The sequence below is a fragment of the Lutra lutra genome, chromosome 8, assembly GCF_902655055.1.
Source record: "Lutra lutra chromosome 8, mLutLut1.2, whole genome shotgun sequence".
NCBI classification, from domain to species: Eukaryota; Metazoa; Chordata; class Mammalia; order Carnivora; family Mustelidae; genus Lutra; species Lutra lutra.
This window is the reverse complement of record NC_062285.1, coordinates 97472950-97500440: the sequence shown is the minus strand read 5'-3', so window position 1 is coordinate 97500440 and position 27491 is coordinate 97472950. Positions and strand designations below refer to the sequence as shown.

At 35.1% G+C, this 27491-nt stretch overlaps 1 protein-coding gene across 1 annotated transcript in view; it reads right to left on the bottom strand.

The window, feature by feature from the left end:
* CNOT2 (CCR4-NOT transcription complex subunit 2) overlaps positions 1-27491 on the bottom strand; it is a 121382-nt gene that overhangs the window by 85295 nt on the left and 8596 nt on the right. The window contains 1 exon segment of the mRNA XM_047743357.1: positions 13676-13755. Within this exon segment, the coding sequence (XP_047599313.1) occupies positions 13676-13728 (53 nt within the window). The 5' untranslated portion in view covers positions 13729-13755.

The following is a 27491-nucleotide window of genomic DNA, read 5'->3' as shown; positions in this document are numbered from 1 at the left end:
TTGCTCCTTTTCAGTGATCTTCCTGCAAATTTTCACATGCCAGTTTCTTGACACTCACATCTCTACTTAACTATATTTTTCTTCAGAGAGGCCTTCCCTGAACATTCACTATCTGAATTTTGTTCTCATGTGTTTACTACAGTTCACCCCCTTAGAACGCAAGCTCCTTAAACAGAGAAATCTTATTTTGCTTACCATTTAAAATACCTAAAATAGTTACAAAATAGAAGCTTTTCAACTAATTCATTGAATAAATGAGCCATAAAAATATGCTAAATCCCTTACCAAGTTTAATATGAAAACACCATTTTCCTTAAAAGGACTGCGATAAAAGCATCTTGTCTGATAAGAACAAGATCAGTAATCACAGGTTAGTTTTAAAGTTGGCTGCCACAAATATCATCCAAAAAAATTAAATACATTGCAAATATAATGCACATTTATTCCCCTTGATATTTTCAGGCAGGAGTAGGCCTTTGCTTTAAGTTTAAGATTATTAAGTAAGTTATCACATGATCTTTCTGTATAAACCACATCTATAATGCATGTCTTAATATTTCCAGTTTTAATCTAGTTCAAAGTTGAACAAGATCTTAGAAATACTTAAGTAACAGAATCTTTCTGAATTTTTACAAATATTTTCTAGTGTTTTTAGTATTTGTCTCTGATACAGCACTACCGGTTGACCTCATTAATGGTCCTTCTCCCTTGTGAATGCTACGGCTGTTCACGTATTCAACCATTTCCATGTGTGTTAGGGGAATATACTAATTAGTCTAAGTCAATAGGACAATGCTACCCATTTCTCAATAAATGATTTATGGAAGGGTATTTGAGCCAATTCTGGCCACTGCAACATGCAGGGAAATCTAATGGTAGAATACTAAGAAAGGGGGAGAAAAAAGTCTTTCTTTTCCCCTGGATGTTGTCATATCAGACTACTTACTGAAGCCATCTTATAACCATAATGAGAGCTAGCTCCAGGGGAATAAGACATTCTAACAACTGGAAACAGAAAGATGGAAAGAAGACTGGCCCTGGTGTTGATCACACAGCTGCTGCATTCACCAATACAAAAACTAACATTCCTCCAAATATGTGAAAAAATTAATTTCCTTTACTGTTTAGTTGAACCAAAAGCTTCCTAAACCTTTAGGCTTATCTACACCTATAACACATTAATAATTTTCAAAGCGCTTTTTTCAAAGTCTTCCCAAAGCATCCACCTTGTTTTTTATTAAAACAATTCTTTCTACACTTCTATTTCAGTAGCTTAGGTCGTATTTGGAGTAAAAACTACATTAACATGGCCATAAAAACTAATTCGAATACATACAACTAAGATGGCAAGAGACAGATACAAGAGTAAGCTAGAGTAGTTCACAAGCTGTTGAGTGCTCAGAATACCATGGACCAAAGGAATTCGAAACAATGGTTGAAAAGAGCATGCCAGTTAAGTAGAAGTTTGTTAAGGACATCAGTCACAAACACATTTCTGTATATAACAGATTCGATATATAACAAATAAATATGGTCTCTGAGGGGACAATAGCTAAAAAAAAACCTATAAAAACTTAGGACATATGTTTCCAGGAGAGAAATTAAAAGTAGAGAAAACCTAGAGTCAAAGAAGAATATGAGCCTATTTAGTCTTAACTCTAGCCAAGCAGCACAGAAGTAAAAGAACACAGAATCTATAAAGAATCTTTACCCCAATATGTATTGTTTTACTGCTAATGAATTAAGAATACGGACAAAAATTGCAATTCAAAACTTTCAGGCAATAAAGACTTAAGCTTTGTTTGCTTAAGAGCCAAGTTCATTTTATCATGTGTCATATTAAGGATAACTATAGCAGTTGTCATTTATAAGGAATATTTGTATCCCCACTTAAGAAATAGAAATTTATCACTTGAAACAATTATTCACTATTAAAACAGTTAAAGAGGGACGCCTGGGTGGCTCAGTTGGTTAAGCAGCTGCCTTCGGCTCAGGTCATGATCCCAGTGTCCTGGGATCGAGTCCCACATCGGGCTCCTTGCTTGGCAGGGAGCCTGCTTCTCCCTCTGCCTCTGCCTGCCACTCTGTCTGCCTGTGCTCACTCTCGCTTCTCTCTCTATGACAAATAAATAAATAAAATCTTTAAAAAAAAATAAATAAATAAAACAGTTAAAGATCCTTGATACTAATTAATAATCATGCTCTTCTAACTTCCTTCCAAAAATAATTACTAAGCTGTACCATATGGTAGGTAATAAACAAATAGTAATAGTAAAAAAGAGAACTCAATGAGAAACAGAAGTAAGAAACACAAAACTAGAGAATTTATTTCTGTAATAAGAACTCCACTTGTAAATATCCTGGGGTCAGAAACCATGTTTTCAAATTATTCTCCATGGAGTTATAATGCAGTGAGTAACACAAAGTTACAAATGGCAGTAATATTCACATCTTAATGATAACATTCCTTCACTAAGAAATGTAATTAATATGTATTAAACATAATTTGATGTTTACCTAACATAATTAACAATAGCTTAAATGTCTTGGTGCCGAAGTTCTTAGCCTGGGTTCTACAAATTCTCGGTCTGTTGATGAAATACAGAAGGTACATGAACTTGAGTAAGAAATAACATCTTTATTTTATGAACCTCTGATTGGAATTTAGTATTTCCTTAATTATAAATGTAAGCAACAACCTATAGCAGTATTAGTTATACCATTAGAAACCACAGATATCTTCCTATCACTTTAGTTGCTTCAAATCTCAAATTTCCATTTATGCATTACTAGATTAAGAACTGTACACTACTAGACTTTGAGGTGTGCATTACTAAATACATTCTAGGGGCTCCTGGGTGGCTCAGTGGTTAAAGCCTCGGCCTTCGGCTCAGGTCATGATCCCAGGGTCCTGGGACAGAGCCCAGCATCATGGGGCTCTCTGCTCAGCAGGGAGCCTGCTTCCCTTCCTCTCTCTCTGCCTACCTCTCTGCCTACTTGTGATCTCTCTCTGTGAAATAAATAAAATATTTAAAAAAACATTCTAATACATAATTAGATGCCTCATATGCATATACATTTAATTTTGCATGATTAAGATATTACTTCAGACAGGGATCCACATGCATCACCACAGACCAAACAGGTTCAAGGCCCAAAAAGGAATAAGAACACCTAGATTAGAGTATCAGAACATGGATTAGATTGTTTGCAGAGGTAACGCCAAAGAACTTAAGGACTGAAAAAAGCCTCAGGAGCATATTTAATTGAAATTCAAAGATAAATTGTGGCCTGATAGAACTTAAGTGCCTTCTTCAAGGTCACATACCCAGCTATTTAGTGACAGGGCCAGAGAAAACAGAATCTAGGTTTTCTGACTCACAAACTAAACGAACTTTGATGTGACTGGCATATAAGAAAGCAAGACAGGGCAAAGATAACTCTGCAAATACATGCCAAAAAGTTATCAGGAAAGAAATGAATTATAAAGGAAGAAGAGCTAGTTTGAAAAAGAAAATGGTTGGTTGAGGTGTTAAAGTGTTTTAAAATATATTATAGGGGCTTCTGGCCAGCTCAGTCAGAAAAGCATGTGACTCTTGATCTCGGGGTTGTAAGTTGGAGCCCTGTGTTAAGTGTAGAGATTATGTAAAAATAAGGTCTTAAATAAAAATAAAAACAAATTCCACATCACATGCCAACACAAATGCTGGAAAAAACAGTCAGAAAACAAATAGGTGAGATACTTTTTGCATACTGAATGCAAAGAAATGTTCTGAAAACCTGAATATTCTAAATTGTCTATAATACACTGTCTCCCCCACTTTCCTGAAACAGGAACTTCTCAGTCTGTTTTCCCACTTTATAGAAAAAAATGAATAGAATGAAAATTTTACTTCCTTCCTGACCTATAAGAATTAGAACAGCATAAGCACAACAGTAAATATCAAATAACAGTTGGAATCAGTCAGAGAAAAGCAAGCAGCAACTGTGGCAAGTGAGTCTGAACTCTGGACCACCTAAAGAAGGTAGTTGCTACTGCTCATCTCTAGTTAAATGCCACAAGAAATGTCAACCCAGAATTCTAGATGGAATAAAAGTAGCCTTCAAAAATGAAAAGGAAATAAATACATTTTCAGATGAAAGAAAACGAAGATAATTAATCATAAGCAGACCTGCCTGAAGAAAGGAATTTTATTTGGACAAAGAGAAACAACGCCAGAATTTCATGAACAAAAAAAATAGCAAATATGTGGATATGTATAATAGACGAAGTTGGCAAAGTTTTCCTGTAAAGGGCCAGCCAGAGAGTACATATTTAAGGCTTTGCAGGCCAAATGGTCTCTGTTGTAACTAATCAATTCCAAATTGCAGAGCAATAAAAACCATAGACAATACATAAACTAACAGGTCTGGCTGTATTCCAATAAAATTTACAGAAGCAGGTGGCAAGCTGGATTTGGCCTACAGTAACAGTCTGCCAATCCCTGTGACAGACTATGCTTTTCTTCTTCAATTCTTTAAAGTATGCAAAATAATTGAAAGCAAAATTTACATCACTGTCTAAAGAGATATTCAAACCATGTGGATGAAATGCAACAACTACAACACAGAGGAGGGTGAAGAAAGGAAACTACACGGTGACAAGATTTCCACATTTTAATTCAAGTAGTAAAACGTAAATTTTACAACAAAGGATTCTTCTCTAAAGCCTTCAAAAGGAACATGACCCTGCTCATGCCTCCATTTCAAACTTTTAACCTCCAAAATCAACACACAATATGAATTATGCCTACTGGAAAAAAAAAGTGAATTCACAATTAAAATCCTCCAGGCCCAAATAGTTTCACCAGTGACTTCTAACAACATTTAAAGAATAACAATTCAAGACATTTTCCAAAAAAGAGAACATGATGGATTACTTCCAAAGACATTTTTATGAGACTAACATTATAATGATACCAAAACCAAAGACAATTCAGGAAAAGAAAAACCTTAAAAACCAATATTCCTCCTGAACATAGGTGCAAAAATTCCCAATAAAACATTAGCAAATTAAATTCAACAAAATACCTAAACACTAATAAACAATGTACAAATAAAGCTTACTCTGGGAATACATTTGGTCTCCTTTCTTCTCTCAGTTTCTTTAAATAACACTAAATCATATGAAGGAATAATAACAATATACTGTTGGGTTTATAAAATAATGCCTGTAATATGTATAACAGCAGCTCAAAAAAAAAGAAAATAAAGCTACACAGAAACAAAATTTCTACATTTCACTGCCATTAGTGTTAAGTCTGAAACAGACTCTGACACAGTAAGATGCATATGATAAGCTCTCATGCAACAACTAAAAAAATACAAAAGAACATAGTGAAAATACCATTAAAAGAATTAAAAGGTTATGATGACGGGGGGGGGGGGGGGACGACACTTGATGCAAAAGAACACAGTAAAGGAAAAACTAAAAAAAAACAAGAAAACAAATAAAAATGGCAGACAGGTTATACTACATCAATATTAAATAAACAATCCAACAAAAGGCAGTGTCAGACTGTAACAAATCAGAACCAATAAATTACATGTTGTCTATAAGAGACACACTTTACATTCATGGTCACCCGGGTGACTCAGTTAAGTATCTGACTCTTGGTTTTGGCTCAAGTAGTGATCGCCCCATGGAGAGATTAAGCCCCATGTCGGGACTCCCTACTAAGCGGGGAGTCTTCTTCCCCTCTGCTCCTCCCCCTACTCACCTGCGTGTGTGTGCACTCTAATAAATAAATTTTTAAAAATTAAATTAAAAATTAAAAATGCAAATAAACTGAAAGTAAAAGTGAGGGAAAAATATATCATGAAATACTTCTACAGCCAATACCAAATAAATGGCTGCATATGTTCTTCCAGGACTTTTGTCATTTTAGATCTCATATTAAGACCTTTAATACATTGGGTTTATTTTTGTATATGGTGTAAGAAAGTTCCGTTTCTTTCTTTTGCACACAGCTGTCCAGTTTCCCTAACACATCTGCTGAAGAAACTGCCTTTTCCCCATTGCACATTCTTGCCTCTTTTGTTGTACATCACTTGTTCACATAAGTCTGGGTCTATTTTTGGGCTTTCTATTCTGTTCCATTCATCTAGGTGTCTATTTTGTGCCAACACCATACTGTTTTGATTACTACATATTTGTAGTATGTCTTGAAATCTGGGATTATGATACTTCCAGCTTTGTTCTTCTTTCTCAAGATTGCTTTAGCTATGTGGATCTTTTGTGGTTCCATACAAATTTTAGAATTATTTGTTCCAGTTCTGTGAAAAATGTTAGCACTTTTAGAGATTGCATTAAATCTATACATTGCTTTGAGTTGTACAGACATTTTAACAATATCAGTTTATCTAATCCATGAGCATGAAATATCTTTCCATTTGTGTCATCTTCAATTTCTTTCACCAATGGTTTTTATAGTTTTCAGAACACAAGTCATTCACATCTTTGGTTAAGTCTATTCATAGATACTTCATTATTTTTGGTATAACTGTAAATGAGATTATTTTCATAATTTCTTTTTGCTACTTCATTATTAGTATACAGAATTTCAACAGATTTCTGTATACTAATTTTGTGTCCTGCAACTTCACTGAAATCATATATCAGTCCTAGCAGTTTTCTGGTGGAGTTTTTAAGGTTTTCCATTTATAACATCATGTCATCTGCAGATTAAGGTTTTACCTTTCTTACCAATTTAGATGCCTTTTATCCCTTTTCCTTGTCTGACTGCTGTGGCTAGGAGTTTCAGTACTATGTTGAATAAAAGTGGTGAGAGTGGACATCCTCATCTCTATTTCACTTATTTCTGCTCCAATCTTCACAATTTCCTTCCTTCTGCTGGCTTTAGGCTTGTTCTATTTACAGCTCCCTTAAGGGTAAGATTAAGTGGTTTATTTGAGATTTTTCTTATTTCTTCAGGTAGGCCTGTATTACTATAATCTTTGCTTAGTAGCTTTTGCTGCATCCCAAAGATTTTGGGCCATTTTGTTTTCATTTTCATTTGTCTCCATTTATTTTTTGATCTCCTTTTTGATTTTTTGGTCTACTCATTCATTCTTCAGTAACACGTTAACTGGCCCCCATGTATCTGCATTCTTTCCAGACTTTGTTGTGTGATTGATTTCTCGTTTCCTACCATCGTGGTTGTTAAGGATGCATGTTATGATTTCAATCTTATTTAACTCACTGAGATGTGTTTTGTGGCCTAACGTGATCTATTCTGGAGAATGTTCCCTGTGTACTTGAAAAGAATGTATATTCCACTGTTTTGGATGGAATGCACTGAATATATCTGCTGAATCCATCTGGTCTAAGGTGTCATTCAAAGCCATTGTTTTTTTTGTTGACTTTCTGGAATATCTATCCACTGATGTAACTAGGGTGTTAAAGTCCCCTAGAATTATTATTATATTACTATCAATGTCTTCCTTTATGTCTCTTAATACTTGCTTTATGTATTTAGGTGTTGCCATGTTAGGTACACAGATCTTTACAACTGGTATATCCTCCTGTTTGACTGTTCCTTTTATCATTTTGTAATATCCTTTTCTGTCTCTTGATACAACCTTTGTTTTAAAGTCTATTTTGTCTGATACAAATATTGCCACCCAGCTTTCCTTTCACTTCCATTTGCATAGTAAATGATTTTCCATCCCTTTCCTTTCAATCTGCATGTTCCTTTATGTCTGAACTGAGCATCCTATAGGCAGTATATGGACAGGTCTTGCTTTTTTATCCATTCAGTCATCCAATGTTTTTTATTGAAACATTTAGTCCTTTTACATTTAAAGTAATTACTGATAGTTAACTACTTATTGCCATGTTGTTACTTGTTTTACAATTATTCTGTAGCTCTTCTCTGTTCCTTTCTTTTCTCTTTCCTTGTGATTAAAAACATTTTTCTAGATAATTCTCCTCAGGCAAGTAAAGTAAAAATAGAATTATACTACTGGGACTATATCAAAATAAAAAGCTTTCAGAGAGCAAAGGAAATCATCAACAAAACATCTTCTCCCACCAAATGGGAGAAGATATTTGCAAATAATATATCTGATAAGGGGGTTAATATCTAAAACATGTAAGAAACTTATACAACACCAAAAAATCCCACAAATAATTTGATGAAAAAATGGGCAGAGAACCTGAATGATCACTTTTTCCAAAGACATACATACACAATGGAATACTACTCAGCTATAAAAAAAGAACATCTTGGGGCGCCTGGGTGGCTCAGTGGGTTAAGCCACTGCCTTCGGCTCAGGTCATGATCCCAGGTCCTGGGTTCAAGCCCCGCATCGGGCTTTCTGCTTGGCAGGGAGCCTGCTTCCTCCTCTCTCTCTACCTGCCTCTCTGCCTACTTGTGATTTCTCTCTGTCAAATAAATAAATAAAATATTTAAAAAAAAAAAAAAAAAAAAGAACATCTTGCCATTTGCAACAACATGGATGGATCTAGAGGGTGTAATGCTAAGTGAAATAAGTCAGTCACAGAAAGACAAATACCGTATGATTTCATTTGTAGAATTCAAGAAACAAAACCAATGAACAAAGAAAAAAAGAAACAAAAAACCCCAGACTCTTAAATACGGTAGAGGAATGAAACAGATAAAAGGGATTAAGAGTACATTTAACTTCATGAGCACTGAATAATGTATAAGAAAAATAAAAGTTACTTATTTGTGTCTTCAAAAATTTTTAAACTCCTTTTCTATCATTGTAGGCCAACAAAATCTGCAGAGTTTTAAAGGATTTTAAAAAGACTTCTAGTTCAATCTCTTACACATCTGCAAGAAATGAGTCCACAAAAATGACTCTTCATTAAGCTATCATGGAAAAAATGTTCTAGAGTTCCCCAATTAACCAATCTAGGACAACATAGTTACTATCAACAAATTCTTACTCTTATGCAGCTAAAAGAAACCCTTTCCTAGTATTGAGTGAAAAGAAATATTACTATTATTACATTTTAGAACTCTAAAGTTACTTTAACTGTATTCATCAGCTATTGCCCAAAACTCAGAGACAACAGAAGTATTAGTTCTTTATTTTGACACTTGTGGGTTGTTAAACTAACCTCAGCTAGGCTGGCATCAAGCTGCTGGGCTGAACTAGGGCTACTCCATTTTCTCTCATTTTCACATCAGTGGTTTCGTGATGGTCTTCTGGTGGGGAGAAGCAAGAGCACAAAGAAAAAGCCCACCTCCACCAATGCATTGAAAGTCAAAGCTCAGTCTGAGGGTGAACTGTTTTTTGTTTTTGGTTTAAATAAAAGAATTTTTTTTTTTTTTGAGATAGAGAGATAGAGAGGGAAAAAGAGAAAGAGGGAGAAAGAGAGAGAGCACACACAAACACACACGCACAGGGTCAGGTAAGGCGGAAAGGGAGAGAAAGAATCTCAAGCAGACTTGATGTTGAGCATGGAGCCTGATACAGGGCTCAATCTCACAACCCTGAGATCATGACCAGAACCAAAATCAAGAGTTGGACGCTTAACCAATTGAGCCACCCAGGTACCCTGAAACTTATTTTAAATGTAAAAATAAAATAAGGCCTATGCTAGCTTGTAATCCACTAACATTCCTTTGGCCAAAGCAAATCACATATCCAAACATCAATGGAGCCAAAAAATAAATTCTACCTCTCATGGTAGGAACCGCAATCACAAGGCAAAAGGTGTGAAATGGAGGACAAGTGGAAAAATAATGTGATCTATCAACCTATTCTTTTCTTTTTCAAACTAAAGCAGCAGTCAGTAACCTTCTTAGGAACCCTAGAAGACCCTACAGAATCTGATAAACCTTCTGGACTGAATGTGGGCTTTTCCACTGACTAGCTGGGAAAATTCTGGGAGATTATTCATCTTTTTCAGGTCCCAGTTCCTAAATCTGTAGAAGGGGAGAGTAAAAAACACATATAAAGCTTAGCATAATGCGCTACCCACAGTAAAATGTGCTCAGTAAATACAGGCTTTTAATACTGGGTCATTCAATAGACTTTTCTTTAGAAAAATCTATTATGAAACAGCAATCACATGAATTCTGGAGTAGCTCAACTAATATATAAAATAGACATAAGAATATTTTTGTAGATTAAAAAAAATACTTTCCTATCATAAATGGGTCAATCATCAAGAAAATATAATTATAAACATTAGACTCTAACAGAAACCCCAAATGAAGTAAAAACTGAAAGAACAAAAGAAAAGTAGTCAATTCAACAACAGTCAGTGGGAGACTTTAATACCCCATTTCCAATAATAGATGAAGCAAGATCAACAAGCCAATAAGAGACCTGAATACTAATATAAAAACTAGATCTAACAAATATATCCAGAACACCTTAAAACAGCAAAAGATGTGTTCTTCTCAAGTACTAATGGAACAGTCTCAAGGATAACCATATGCCAGATATAAAACAAACCTCAAAAGATTCAAAAAGAATGAAATTATGCATACAAAAGGTTCTCCAACCAAAATGTAACAACATGAGAAATAACAACAAAACAAAACTGGGGAAATTTACAAACATGGGGAAATTAAACAATACTTCTAAATAAACAGTGGGTATAGAATCACAAAGGACTAGAAAATATTTTTGGAGGAACGAAAACAAAACCAAAAAAAGAGATACCAAAATGTATGGAGTGTGGTGAAAGCAATAAAGGGAAATTTATAGTTGTGCTGTAAAACCTCTACACTTAAAGAGAGATTAAATCAGGGATGCCTGGGTGGCTCCACGGGTTAAAGCCTCTGCCTTTGGCTCAGGTCATGATCCCAGGGTTCTGGGATCGAGCCCCACATCGGGCTCTCTGCTTAGCAGGGAGCCTGCTTCCTCCCCTCTCTCTCTCTGCCTGCCTCTTTGCCTACTTGTGATCTCTGTCAGTCAAATAAATAAATAAAATCTTTAAAAAAATCTTTTTTTAAAAAAAAAGAGAGAGAGAGAGAGAGAGGTTAAATCAGTAACTTAAACCTACTGTAACAATTTTTTTTAAAGATTTTATTTATTTGAGAGAGACAGAGAACACGAGAGTGAGAATGAGAGAAAGAGCGCCTAAGCAGGAAGGTGAGGGACAAGCAGGCTCCCCTCCCCACTGGGCAGGGAGCCTGACTCAGGGCTCATTCCCGGGCCTCTAAGATCATGACCTGAACTGAAGGGAAAGGCTTAACAAACTGAGCCACCCAGGCACCCCAACTTTAACAAGTTTTTAGAAAATAAACTAAACCAAAAGCAAACAAAAGAAAGAAAATAATACAGATGGGTTGAGAAATAAGTGAAACACAGGAAAGACAAAAGAGAAAAATCGAAAGAACCAAAGCTGATTTTCTAAAAAGATAAAAAGATAAAATAAAAATTGACAAACTCTGAGCTAAAATGACCAAGAAAATAATTCAAAGTACCAAAATCAGGAACGAAAAAGGCAGAGTAATAGAACCCTTACAGAAAAAGGATCATAAAGGAATAGTATGAACTGTGTGCTGACAAATTAAATAACTAAATGAAATGGACATATTCCCAGAAAGTCACAAACAACCAAAACTGTCTCAAAAAACAGACAATCCGAATAAGCCTATAAGAAGTGAAGAGACTGAATTAGTAGTTTAAAAACTTCCCACAGAGGGCGCCTGGGTGGCTCAGTGGGTCAAGCCGCTGCCTTCGGCTCAGGTCATGATCTCAGGGTCCTGGGATCGAGTCCCGCATCGGGCTCTCTGCTCAGCAGGGAGCCTGCTTCCCTTCCTCTCTCTCTGCCTGCCTCTCTGCCTACTTGTGATCTCTGTCTGTCAAATAAATAAATAAATAAAATCTTTAAAAAACAAAACAAAACAAAAAACTTCCCACAGAAAAAAAAGTAATAAAAATAAAATAAATCTTCCCACAAAGAAAACCCCAGGCCCAGGTGGCTTCATTGGTAAATTCTATGCCAAACATTCCAAGAAAAATTAACAATGTTTCACAAAATCTTCCAAAGCATAAAATAAAAACACCTGGAAGACTTCACAATTCATCTTACCAGACTACTATTTCTCCTGGTAACACCAAAACATCACAGGAAATGAAAACTACACATTAATACCTCTTATGAAAAAGATACACCAAAAAAATGCACTAACAGAATACTAGAAAATCAAACCCAGCCAATACATAAAAGGAATTATACACCATGACCAAGGAGGATTTATCCTAGGAATTCAAGACTTGTCAACATCCAAGCATCAAATGATGAAATATACTAAGTTATTAGAAGACAAAAATCATATGATCATCTTAATATGCAGAAAAATTATTTGAAAAAATCCAACAGTCTTTCATGATAGTAACATCAACAAACTAAAAATAGAAAGGAACTTCCTCAAACTGATAAAGGGTATCTAGGAAAAAACTACAATAAGTCTGTCTACTCTTGCTACTACTTCTATTCAACATTGTACTTACTGAATGTTCTAGCTGGAATAATTGGGCAAGATAATAAAATAAAAAGCACACAGATCAGAAAGAAGTAAAACTATCACTGTTTCCAGATGTTATGATCTTGTACACAAAAAATGCTAAAAAAGTTACTTAAAAAACTTAAATTTTATGCAAGTTTAATAATAGTTTAAATTCTAGTAACAATTTTATAATAGTTTAATAAGAGAGTTCAGCAAAGAGGCGCCTGTGTGGCTTGGTGGGTTGAAGCCTCTGCCTTCGGCTTGGGTCGTGATCCCGGGATCCTGGGATCGAGCCCAGAGTCAGGCTCTCTACTCAGCAGGGAGCTTGCTTCCTCCACTCTCTCTGCCTGCCTCTCTGCCTACTTGTGATCTCTCTGTCAAATAAATAAAATCTTAAAAAAAGATTAAAAAAAAAAAGAGTTCAGCAAAGTTGCAGGGTACAAATGTGCAAAAAAACAATTGCATTTCTATATACTAACAATAGGCAATCAAAAAGTGAAATTAAGAAAACAACTCAGGGCACCTGGCTAGTTCAGTGGAGCATGCTACTCTTGATCTTGGGGTCTTAATTCAAGACCCATGTTGGGCCTGGAGCTTACTTTAAAAAAAAAAAAAAAAGAGAGAGAGAGAGTGAAAAGAATTCCATTTTTGAAGCATCAAAGAGAAAGGAATACTTAGTTACAAGTTTAACCAAAAAACTACAAAATTAATATTCTGAAAACTACAAAACACTCCTAAAAGAAATTAGAAGATGAACTATATAAATGGGAAGACACTCTGTGTTCACAGATCTAAAGGCAGGCAGTACTCCCCAAACTGATGTACTGATTCAACACAAACACTACCAAAGTTCCACCTGGCTTCTCTGAATAGACAAATTAATCCTAAAATTCACACTGAAATGGAAGGGACTCAGACTAATAAAAATTATCTTAATAAAGAACAGCAAAGGGGCACCTGGGTGGCTCAGTGGGTTAAGGCCTCTGCCTTCAGCTCAGGTCATGATCCCAGGTCCTGGGATCGAGCCCCGCATCGGGCTCTCTGCTCAGCAGGGAGCCTGCTTCCTCCCCTCTCTCTCTCTGCCTGCCTCTCTGCCTACTTGTGATCTCTCTCTCTCTCTCTGTCAAATAAATTAAAAAAAAAAAAAATCTTTAAAAAAAAAAAAAGAACAGCAAAGTTGGAGAAGTCACACTTACCGGTTTGAAAATTTCACATTGTAATCAAGACATACTGGCATAACAATAAACATACAGATCAACAAAACAGAATCGAGGGTCTAGGGGAAAAGAGAAAAAAAAAAAACTTAAAAAACAAAGGAGTGTATCTTCAGGACCTTAGGTTAGGCAGTGCCCTCTTCCACACAACAGCAAAGACAAAATAGTAAGCTGAATGTTATCAAAACTATAAAAATTTAAAAATTAAATATCCAGGGTCCGCTGGGTGGCTAGTCAGTTAAGCGTCTACCTTCAGCTCTGGTCATGATCCCCAGAGTCTTATCAAGCCCCACACTGGACTCCCTGTTCAGTGGCGAGTCTGCTTCTCTCTGACTGCCCTTTCCCTCCCAGCTCGTGCTCTCTCGCTCTCTCTCAAACAAAATTAAAGGGGAAAAAAAGGCATATCCAGTTAGGAATCTGTATATACAATCTGAATATACAAGAACTCTTACAACTCATTAATAAAAAGATGAACTAAAAATAGATACAGGATCTGGATCTGACTAGATAGTTCTCCAAAGAAGATATACAAGTGACTAAATATGTACACTCAAAAATATTAATATCGGGGCACCTGGGTGGCTCAGTGGGTTAAAGCCTCTGCCTTCAGCTCAGATTCTGGGGTTCTGGGATCGAGACACTCATCAGGCTCTCTGCTCAGCGGGGAGCCTGCTTCCCCTCTCTCTCTGCCTACTTGTGATCTCAGTCAAATAAATAAATAAAATCTTTTAAAAAAATATTAATGTCACTAATCATCAGGATAATATAAATGAAAACCACAAAGAGATTATACACAGTAGCATGGCTATAATAAAAATAATACATAATAAAAAAGATAAAACAGTAACAAAGTTGGCCAGGATCTGGAGAAATTAAAACTCTCATATTCTGCTTGTGAGATGTAAAATAGTAGGGCTACTCTGGACAACAGTGGGCAATTCAAGAGGTTTAATAATATTACTACGTGACCAAACAATTCCACTATGTATGTAAGCAAGGGAAATGTAAATACCACACGAACACTTCTACAGAAATGTTCTCAGCAGCATATTCAAAATAACCAAAGTGTACAGACAAAACAAATGTCCATCAACTGATAAATACATAAATAAAATGTGGTATATCCACACAATGGAATATTCTTCAGCAATAAAAGGAATAAAATACAGATAAATGCTTCCATTTGTACAATCTTTGAAAACATTATGCCAAGTGAAAGATGCCAGTCATGAGTATTCCATTTACATAAAATGTTCAGGACAGGCAAATGTATAGAGACAGAAAGTAGATCTATGGTTGCTTAAGGGTGGGTTAGGGTGCGGGTTGGAAGGAAATAGAGAGGGCCTACTAAAGTGTGTAAGATTTCTTTCTGGGGTGAAAAAAATGTTCTAAAATAAATTGTGGTAATGGTTGTAAGACTTTGTGAATAAACTAAGAACCACTGAATTTGACATCTTAGACACGTGAGTTAATACGTGGTATGTGAATGATAAGAAAACTGCTCTAATCAGGAGTGTCAATCAATACAATCCACCATATTAACAGGCAAAAAAGACAAGTTACCGTATTAACTAACATGGAAAAATTATTTGGCAAAATTCAACATTCATTCATCGTGAAAACTTCCTGTGAACCAGGAATAAAATAGAATTTCCTTAATTTGACAAACTTATATATCTGTCATTATACTTAATGGTGAAAGACTGAATTCTTTCATGTTTTAAGACTGCAAATCAGGGAAGGATGACCTAGGTAGTGTGATAATGCAAGAAAAGAGAAACAAAAGGCATAGATTGTAAAGACAAACAAATCTTCCCTACTTGAAGATGATATGGATTGCCTGAGTAACATACAGAAAAATCTACAAAAAAAGTTCCTACTATGTAAGCTTTGCAAGGTCACAAAAAAGATCAACATGTGAAAAAAAAAATCCATTTCCATATGCTAATAACAGTTAGTATAGCTCCAAATAATTTTTCCAAAATGTGATATTTAAGTATAAATAAGATACATAGTTGTATCTATGTATCTTACAAAATATCTCCAGGATCTGTATACTAAAAACAAATTCATTGACAAGTACAATCAAAGAACTAAATAAATGGGGAGATATATATACCAGGTCTAAGGTTTGGAAAACCCAATATAATTTAAAATGTCAACTTTTCCCAAAATTATTGATCAATTATTACAATGCCAATCAAAATCCCAATCGGATTTTTTTTTATAATGAGAAACATTTCCACTAGTCATTAGGGAAATCCAAATTAAAATCACAAGATCAAACTCAGTATAACAGCTGTATTCACAAAAACACAGTAACAACTGTTGGAGAGAAGTGGAAAAACTAGATCCCTCATACCTTGCAGGTGGGAATGTAACACTATTCTAGGTGGATACACAGGCAAGATACTAAGTAAAAAATAAGGCAGGCAGAGTACCTGCCCTCATGGATTTTCATCTACCTAACAAATAATAAACACAAATGATTTCTGATAGTGATAGTGATAAATGCTAAGCCAGACAGAGAGTAATATGCTACTACAGTGAAGAATGGCAAAGGTATAGTACCAGATAAAAGTAATCAGACATGACCTTTCTGAGATTACAACTGATATATCAGTGGAAGGATGAGATGATAATTTCCATTATATATTTATTTATATAAAGGGCTCAAATGTTCAACAAGGACTCAAAACTATTTTTCTCCTATTTATGATTTTATTAGATATTATGGGTTTTCTATCTTTATTAAACCCGTGTAACTACCAACAAAGGATTCTAATCTCCAGAAGATGGTTGTGGTTACCATAAATTGATAGGTCTTTTATGAAAAGCCAAAAACAGTACCTTTAATTAGCCTGTTCAGTCTCAAAGTAAATTAAAATTTTTCATTAGGTTTGCATTTCTGAAATACTGAAATAACAAATGTATCCCTATTTTCAATGACCCTTTGGATTCTAAGGCACACAGGATTAAAAACAAGTCCAAATGAGAATGTTTCCAGTCTATCTGAATGCCTAAAAACTGAGTGCTAGTTTTTAAGAATCTTATTTTAATATATTTTATATCTTCAAAAGCACAATTTATTATCTATCCCACATTATCACTTACAATTTAATCCCCATTGTATTTTTTCCTACTAAATTCTATCTTATCTTCTACATTACACATTTTCAGACTGAGCCACCTTTCTTCTGGTAACTGTTTCATCTAATAGCTTTTCCTAATGAATATGTGCTTACAAAAGCATGTTTGATTTAGCCAGTTATCAATAGGACAGTAAATCAACTAAACTTAAACCATAAAATTTAAGAAAAAATGTTAACATACTGGCAAACAGTAAAATTTTGTAGTGAAAGAAACTACCAAAAGATACCCTTCAAAATTCAGTACCCCCGTTCTAAATTTTTTTTTAAGTTTTTATTTATTTATGTAATCTCTACACCCAACTTAGGACTCGAACTCACAACCCCAAGATCAAAGTCACATGCTTTCCAACTGAGTTCGTCAGGCAACCATCCTTCTTCTAAATTTGCTATATATACCAAACACAAGCACAAAGCCCACTACTGTACCCCCAACATTTTAATTTTTTCTTCCCAAAGGTCAAATCTTTTGATATAAGCATAATCAGAAGTCACTTAAACCATATCAACATTTACAGTCAAAATACAAACTTTAATAACCTTTTAATTATTTAGGTAAATTAGAAACTATTTTCTGGTCACAAAAAGATTTAATATGCTAAAAAACACATTAAGTCACTTCTGCTCCAAAGCCAAATAATAAGTTGAATGCATTCAACAAATACACATTTATATAGTACTTAAATACCCAGCAATAGCGTAAGTGGGGGATTAAAAAGAAAAACGCATTAATTTCAAAAGCCCACCAACAGTGAGGCATGTCCTAGATACCTAGTAGGTATTAAATTAAAATTTGCTGAATGAACAAATGGTATGTAAAAAAACTACTACAAAGCCTGACTCAAATATATGTTAATTTCCTGGTTCCTTTCTCCCCATTAGTATTTTACTCTTTGAAATAATTATTTGCCAATAATGAAGAGCTGGAATTACCGCTATTTTTCCCATCTTTTTATTTCACTAAGCCTTTCAACCTGTGAAAAAAAAGTTATGAATTATCTTTATCATTTTAATTAGCAAACCTACAATTTTGTGACCTAAAAGTAAACTAATCAAGACCTAAAAGTAATCGATTTCACTAGATAAAACTTCTAGTAAGCATAAACATGTGTTTCTTCAAACCATTAATGAATACTAATAAAAAATCTAAAACTGCAACTCTATGGGTAGACACAATTTTGTTAGTAGATAAAAAGCAGACACTAAACACCTCTGTCCAAAAATCACCATTAAATTACATTACTATTTTTACAAAAGGCCTAATACATTTGTTTTACATAGAATGTTTACATGTAATTTCTTTAATATATCAACTGTAATTACCTTCATCTTAGAAAAGAGGAAACTAAGCTTAAAAAAAGTTAATTAACTTGCCTTATGAGGTATAGGGTGGCAAAAAAAAGGATTCATACAAAGGTCATTTAGCTCTAAATCTTGAATATCTTTTACTATTAAATCATTCCATTACATAATGTATACACAACTTAAGTCTAGCAACATGTATACACAATCTAGAAGAGATTTTAGCATCCTCATGATAGAAAAAGAAATGCAGCAAAATTGTGGAGGGAGGAGTATTACTGTGCTAAATATGCATTCATTCAACAAAGTTGTAGACACCTGTTAGAATAGCACTAACAAAATATTAACCAAAAGAAATCAACGATTGATACACGAAACAACACTGAATTAAAAATGTCACACTGAGCAAAAGATGTCAGACACAAAAGAATGCATACTGTACAATTCCATTTGTTCAAACCTCTAAAAAAGTAAACTCTCATCTATAGAGACAAAAAGCAGATTGGTGGGCACCTGTGGCCACAAATAAGGACTGCCTGGACAGTAAACTTTGGATGTGATGAGAATGTTTTTATTTGGATTGTGGTGATGGTTACGGGTATATAAATTTGTCAAAACTCATTGTAAGGGACACTTAATCGGGGGTCTTGTATTATACGTATGTAGTTGACTTAAAAATAAGAATGGTAATAAAGTGCTTTAAAAAAATGGTACTCATTCCTATAGATATCAAACTGAACATAGGTTCTGCCCTGAGAGATTTATAATAGGAGATATATGGTTTTTTTTTTGTTGTTTTTTTTTTTTTTTTATTTGACAGAGAGAAATCACAAGTAGGCAGAGAGGCAGGCAGAGAGAGAGGAGGAAGCAGGCTCCCTGCTGAGCAGAAAGCCCGATGTGGGGCTCGAACCCAGGACCTGGGATCATGACCTGAGCTGAAGGCAGCAGCTTAACCCACTGAGCCACCCAGGCGCCCCGAGGAGATATATGTATTTTTAAAACTTCTTAGAATATTTAAGTAACATACTAAATTGCTTTAAAAAAAACTTAGTATAATAAATGTTTGACAGAAATCAGTAGTAGTGGTAATAGCAGCATTAACTTGTTGTTCTTAATTGTCCTGTCCTCTTGCCACAAGACTTAATTCCGCCATCTAAGTTTCTTTCCTAAGTTGTTGTTTTTCTGGAAGGAAAATTAAAGTCATATATGAACTTTCAAATGTTATATATTTTTATAATCTGATTGCATAACATCTTGCTTCCCAACCGAAGAGCTAATTCTGTAGATATAAGGATTTTTCTTAAGTAAACAAAGCAGTCACTCTTACAATTAATTCAAAGCCACAGATAAATTTGGAACTTCTGGCATTGTAAAGAAAACAGTGTAGTGATTTTCAAACTATGGGCTCCCAACACCGGGCCATGGAATCAATACAGTGTATTAAAACTAGCATGTTCAAAAACTCGTTTTATAATGTAATAGAAGGTATCTGAATATATTTTGCACTAAGAGAATGGTTTTCTGAGCCTTTTAGTCCCCACACATGCATGGGGACACTCACCCTGGATCCACACTATAAATCCTGGTTTGGCTTTGGCTGGTGGTGGGGGAGGGGTTGTTGTAGAAAGCCTCTAGAAGTATGCTAGGGCAAGAATGACTGTGTAATGAAACAGCCATAAACTTTGAAGTCAAAGACCTAAGTTCGTATCTTGGTTCTGCCACTCATTAGCTATTAAGACTTTGAAAAAATTAACTACAAGCTACCCTACAGAACCTTTATTAACTAAAAAATGGAAATAATTCAACCAACTATGTAATAATTGTGCAGAGTATATATAAGATTATTTTACTCCGAGTTAAAACCAAAGTCCTTTTAATGGCTTATAAAATCTCTCCTAACTTGCCTCTGGTTTCCTACCCTTTCTGTACCAACCTACCATCCTCCCCGCTTCCCACCACATTCCAGTCACATAGGCTTCCTCACAATTTTTCAATCATAAGTTATCAAATCGGTTAGACATCCTTTCTCAGGGCATTTGCTCTTGGTTTTTGTTCCTTCCTGAAATCATTCTCCTGGAGATGCAGAGGACTGTTCCTTCACCACAGGCTCACTCAATCACCTTCTAAGGAGAGGACTTCCAAGACCAAACAATTTAAATCTGCATCCCATACATATTTCATACTCCCCTAGTCTCTTTTTCTCCATACCCCTACCACCCTTTGCCACAGTATGTCTTGTTTTTTATGTTACTTATTTTATTTTTTCATTTTATTATATTCTCTCAGAACAGTGCCTGGCACACAACAGGAGTCAAATAAATATTTGCCAAATTAATAAATAAAAGAAATGAACAACATACAGAAAATATCTGACAAGTGTTACTTTGTCTAACCCCCACCATCAAACCACTAGCTCTTTTCAAATTCACATCTGGGTATCAAACTGAAGCCCTCCAGACAACATAAGCTTAAGAAGATAGTAAAAATACAACCTTATTTTGGCATTTAACATAACAGCTGCATTTTTACTGTTAATTAGCAAATTAAATTAGGGAAAAATCTCTTAAACTTTTACATCATTTGTTTATTCAGTTTAAACCACTTTTGTGCAGAATTTTGGTATTGAACCTCTATATGTTAACCTCACTCCATATTTGTGTGGTATTAAATATGATTTGCTTTTCCCCCAGGATATATAAAATGATGCTTGGGAGAGGACCCGAGTTGGCATTATAACACTTTATTATTTTATTCTTAGTATTATTATTGAGAATGAAAGATATGAACAGAAAACATGTTAAACACAAATTGTACAATAAAAAAGATCCACTCTTCAAAAAACAAAACAAAACATCGATTTTTAATATTCTAAGTTTATACCTTCAAATTTTAGGACTTTTTTTTTTTTTTTACACAACTGTACTCTGCCTCATTAACAATAAAGTGAAAAAGAAAATTCATTCACACATAGCTGGTGAGAATGTAAATTGGCAAAGCCTTGCTGTAAGAAAAAAGGTAAACTCTAAAAGCTTTAGAAAATAACCTTTCATATATTCAACAATTATTTGTCAGGCCCTACATAAGGTTTCAAATACACATTAGTGAACAGAGCTGACTCAATCCTTACTCATGATCTAGTGGTAGAATGAGAGACAAAATTGTTAAAAGTAATGACTATACAATAAATGTTACAGGAAAAGGAGCTTATTTATGAAAGGGCAGCTGAGGAATGCTGTAGGCTGTGCTGTTATACATAGACTATCACTCATTGCTAACAATCCTAGGAGGTTAAGTATCAATATTAAGTCTCTTTTACAGAAGACATTGAAGCTTGAACGGTTATTTGACTAAAAACACAGCAATTACTTAATAAGCACTGGAGTTACCTCCAATACTTTAAAATAATAATTACACTTATAGAAGCTTTTTTTTTTAAGTTGGCATCCCTCATGGAGACCAATAAGGTGCCTGAACTCAGGACCCTGAGATCAAGACCTGAGCTGAGATCAAGAGTCAGACGCCTAACTAGCTGAGCCACCCAAGTGCCCCTAGAAACACTTTCTAAAAAAATAATCAAATGCACAAATTAAGAATACACGTACAAAAATATTCACCACAATACCACTTATAAAAATGAAACATCAAAATGAAATTAGATGTTCAATAATAAAGAATTAAGTCAGTTATGTTCTGCCCATTAGGAGTCGTGTTTTGGATAAATACTGAATGACACTGGAAAATGCTTATGATCTAAGGGTGTTTGTTTTTAAGGATACAGGTTGCAAATCACTAAGTACAGCTCAATTTCTCTATTACAAAAATTGGAACGGTGGTTGTTTCTGGATGTTCTCCCTTTCTTTTTAAACTTTCTAGCATTTTTTGGATATTCCACATCACCCTGCGTTACTTTAGTAATCAAGGAGAAATACAAGAGACCACAGTGTTTTACACACACACAGACACACACACAATACAATAATGTCTGCCCAGGTTAACAGTTCTCTACTATGCAAAACTGCCAACTAATTTTATTTTCTTCTTTTTCTCATCTTTATTTTCCACTTTTCTATAATAAGTATTTGCTTTTATTACTTTTTACCAGACTCCTTTAGCATAACCTCACATTTTATTTGCATCATATAAAGATGTAAAACTAGAAACTACTAGTATTATTTCCTCAGTATACTGTAACAACGTGTATCTATATTCAAGAATCCAAAGTTGTAAAATAATAAGTTACAAGGAAATCATTTCTATTACAAGTTTTCTCTTTTAAAAAAGTTCAACTTCTCAATACATTAATGTGAGTAATTTTAGAAATCAAAAGAATTTAGCTGTTCTTTTTCTGAGCCAATTAATAAATCAGAAATAAAGATAAACGGTTTTTGAAGTAGTGTTAAAACTGAATCTAATTTTGTAAAATCAAAACTTGGGGCACCTGGGTAGCTCAGTTTGGTTAAACGTCTGCCTTCAGCTCAGTCATGATCTCAGGGTACGGGGATCGAGTCCCATGTAGGACTCCCTGTTCAGAGGGAGTCTGTTTCTCCCTCTCCCTCTGCCTCTGCCTCTCCCCACAGCTTGTGCGCTCTGCTCTCTCTCACACTCGGTCTCTCTCTCAAATAAATAAAATCTTAAAAAGAAAAAAAAAAATTATCTTTGCCATGTCTTAAAATTTCAGCACACTACTGGCCCAAGGCTGGCATATACAATTAAAAATAAAAGCCCTCTGAGGCGCCTGGGTGGCTCAGTGGGTTAAAGACCCTGCCTTCGGCTCAGGTCATGATCCCAGGGTCCTGGGATCAAGCCCCGTATCCGGCTCCCTGCTTAGCAGGGAGCCTGCTTCCCTTCCTCTCTCTCTGACTGCCCCTCTGCCCACTTGTGATCTCTATCAAATAAATAAATAAAAATCTTTTAAAATTTTTTAAAAAATAAATAAAAGTCCTCTAACCATACAATTTAGAATGTAAACTATTCTGAAAAAATAAATTCTCTAGCTACTCCTAGTCAATTCCAATTTTACAAGGGTGACAGTAAAAGCAAAGCCTTTCCCTTCAATGAACAATCAGTTTCCAAATTTCATTACTCTCTGATTCACTTTCTTTACTCTGCTACTGCAACTACTTAGTACTGCTTTCCTTATATGGTATTCAATCCTTCAAAGGACTCAGCACCCAAGAGAGCTTACAGATTTAAGGGAAGAAGAAAAAAAAAATTAAAAGTTATTCATACACATTACATAAACAAAGAATATACAACAGTTTCAAATTACTACATTGATACTCTCAAAGCCTAATTGTAAATTACAAATGAATTTCACTTGTAGGGAAAACAGGCATGATGTTCACAAAAATATGTCTGACTGGGGCACCTGGGTGGCTCAGCGGGTTAAAGCCTCTGCCTTCAGCTCAGGTCATGATCCCAGGGTCCTGGGATTGAGCACTGCATTGGGCTCTCTGCTGGGCAGGGAGCCTGCTTCTTCCTCTCTCTCTGCCTACTTGTGATCTCTGTCAAATAAATAAATAAATAAATAAATAAATAAATAAATAAATAAATAAATAAAATCTTTAAGGAAAAAAAAAAAAAAAAACATGCCTGACTAACAATAATAAAGAGAAAGCACACCAGTACAAACAATGGGAATAACCCAAAGAACATTTACCATCTTTCATCCTTAATGAAGAGGAAATGAAGATGAGGTAAACTTCCTGTCATATTTACTTACAGAAAGAATCAGGACTTCAGCATGCAAAAGTATCCAAGTATTAACGGGCCTACTATGATGAACTCCCCACACTCCCTCCTCCCAAAAGTCCAATAAGCCAATTACTTAACTACATAAAAATAAAGGGAAAACCCAGTGGACACAGCAGTACCACAAGGTAAAATAAAATGAAAGAATGAACACACAACTTAAAACTACTAGTTGTATCACAACCATTAATAACCAGGAATCATTACTATTAACACTTTCACACTGCCTTACAATTAAGCAAATGCTCTTGCTTTCATTATCTCAACTCTCATCAGGAACATTAAAAGATACAAATGACTAAAATGCTGAGGCTCTTCAATAGAAATTGATTTGCCCAAACACATAGCTGGTAAATTCCTGGAACCCAGACTAGAACCCATTTTCTGAATCCAAGTATGGTAGTCTTCCCAAAAACAATGTATTATCTCTCTGTTTAAGATAAGCATATACTCAAAGATAAACAACCTGAGTTTCTCAACTTTCAAAAAATAAATAATAACTTCTATGCTAATTTTTCCCTCTGAACTTCCTCCAGTATTCTGGAATATTTACTCTGCATAAAGGAAAAGTGACATTGGGGCGCCTGGGTGGCTCAGTGGGTTAAAGCCTCTGCCTTTGGCTCAGGTCAGGATCCCAGGGTCCTGGGGTTGAGCCCCGCATTGGGCTCTCTGCTCAGCAGGGAGCCTGCTTTCCTTCCTCTCTCTCTGCCTGCCTCTCTGCCTACTACTTGTGATCTCTGTCTGTCAAATAAATAAATAAAATCTTTAAAAAAAAAAAAAAAAAGGAAAAGTGACATAAACCCACACTGCTACAAATCTATTGTCAGATAGTCTACATGCTCCTAAGAAGATATTTTATTCATTTTAAGGATATGGAAACTGAGGCAAAGAAAAGAAACTTGCTAGAGACAGCTTGACATAACTCCGGTTGTAAGTGGTAAACACCTAAACTAAGGCTCTCTCCATTAGGTTTACCCATTTACCAAAGTAATTACTAAACGCCTATTATACCATACACCATACCAAGAGCTTCAGATAGAGCAACATATTTATGTTATTCAAAGAACCACCAAAGTACTTAACACAATGTGATCTAAAGAAAATTTCTGGTAGGAAAAACGTGTAGATTCTTTTTTTTTCTTTTTTTTTAAAGATTGATTTATTTATTTGGCAGAAGAGATCACAAGTAGGCAGAGAGGCAGGCAGAGAGAGGAGGAAGCAGGCTCTCCAGGGAGCAAAGAGCCCGACACGGGCTTGATCCCAGGACCCTGAGATCATGACCTGAGCCGAAGGCAGAGGCTTTAACCCACTGAGATACCCAGGGGCCCCAAAAACGTGCAGATTCTTAAGAGCAAAACTGCATTCTCCTTGTTTACATTTATAAATCTGACACAAAAAAGAGCATATTGCATTCTGAAAAACTGTGGCTAATTCTCTTTTGCTTCAGAATCTCATTTTTAAGTAGCAATCCCACTCTAAAAACAAAACAAAAACCTGACACGAGCCTTTATTCCTTACATCAAATCTATTTACCCACATTTTTCAAATGAGAAAACTGAAGTTTAGGAAGAATAAGTCAGAGAGCTAATTAAAAGTGGTAGAATGCTTATTCCCATTCAGACTAGCTAGTACCAGAGAATTTAATGACATCATGTAAAATCGCAGCACAATTTAATAACTCTCTTTAACAGGAGTCATAATCAGTTCCATCTTATTCAGCCAAAAATGAACTAAATAGACAATCAGGTAACTTGGGCAGCTCCAAGTCATAATGGTAAATTCATTAACTTTTGCTATGAAAACTGGTATATAATACGTACTATCAAAGTACTAATTTGCTCAAACTGCATTCCTATGGAATCAAATCTATTTAAAAACATACATTTGAGGGGCGCCTGGGTGGCTCAGTGGGTTAAAGCCTCTGCCTTCGGCTCAGGTCATGATCCTAGGGTCCTGGGATCGAGCCCCACATCCAGCTCTTTGCTTGGCAGGGAGCCTGCTTCTGCCTCTCTCTCTCTGCCTGCCTACTTGTGATCTCTGTCAAATAAATAAATAAAATCTTAAAAAAATAAATAAATAAAAATAAAAAATAAAATAAAAACATACATTTGAGGTTTTCAGGGTTTTTTTTTTTTTTTTTTTTTTTGCATTTTGGAATTAACAAATAATGCCGATAACCTAAAATAAGTGTGTAACTGTTATACAGTATTCTGAATAACATACACATACGCACATATCTAAACATTGTAAAATAAGCACTTATAGTAACATAAATATAGGTTTCTCCACTATCTAAAAATAAAGCATTCCTATGAAACCTTAAAGAGAAGCAATTACCATTAATTTGTATGGAAATTTTTTTGAGCATTCCCAAAGCTCCCCAAAACTTTTCTCTGGCTTTGCTGATATCTTAGGATACTTGTTGCTAACAAATGCGCAAAATAAATCAAGATAAAGCACAGGTGCCCACAGACACAGTTCAAAGCTATGGCAGCTTGATACTGAGATGCTGAGTGTGGTTCCTAGAGAAGCGGCCCTCTTGTTCACTCCAAATGTGCACTGAAGAGACTCACTATAAAACACTAAACACTACTTTCATTTCTACCTTTTCTCATAAAGCAAAAATTCTCTTCTTTTGGTTAGGGAAAACAGATAATAATGTAGATATTTCATAAAAACAAAGTGGCACAATGGGAACTTTTGAAAAGGAGGGAACACCTGTAAAGGTTGGTATCATTTTCTATGAAAGAATCTATCACTAACTCATATTGCTGGGGTTATTCTAATTTATCTAAGTAATGTTAAATCTCATGCCTGCAAATAATGTCAAATAACAACATCTAAATTTTGCCTGCCCTAAAACGTATGTAACAAATCTCATCCATTGATGTAAAACTTTTAACTACCAGTATTGGCGTAAACAGGTCTCTGGAAGATAGAAACTTAAGAGTTTCAGTCATACAGTTCTTAATAAATAAATCCTGCAGTATGAATAAAAAACACTCAATTTTTCTAATGAAGAAAATATATTCCTTCAAGAATTTCACACCATCAAGCTAGTGATTTTAATTATAATGTGACTGTGGAATCCAAAAATCCCCCCCCACAAACATAAATCTGATTATCACTAGCATTTGCTTAAAAAAAAAATCGATTAATTATTCCTCATCATGTAAAAAAGCATCCCACATTATGGCAAGTTCATTCCTTCAGACAACTTCTCATTACCGTCCCAGAACTCCATTAAGAACTATAACAGATTACTTTGCAATTCTTCAAATCCTACACACTCTCCCAGGCTCGGTGTATCTACAATGCTGATCAGGTGCCCTCCGCCACCTAGTGAACTCCCAATCACCCTTCAGAGCCCAATGCAACTATCTCCTCCTTAAAAACTCATTAACTACCTCAAACAAGGTTGCTCTACTCTAACATGTATCCACGGCATGCACCACACCACCACAAAAAGTGAACCTCAAGAATTATTCAGTCGCACCTTTAAGAGTGCATGGCAGTGTACTGAACTGTACAAAGAGATATAATTAAACATGAAAATTATTACTAATTAATTTCTAAGGAAAATCTACTATGAACAG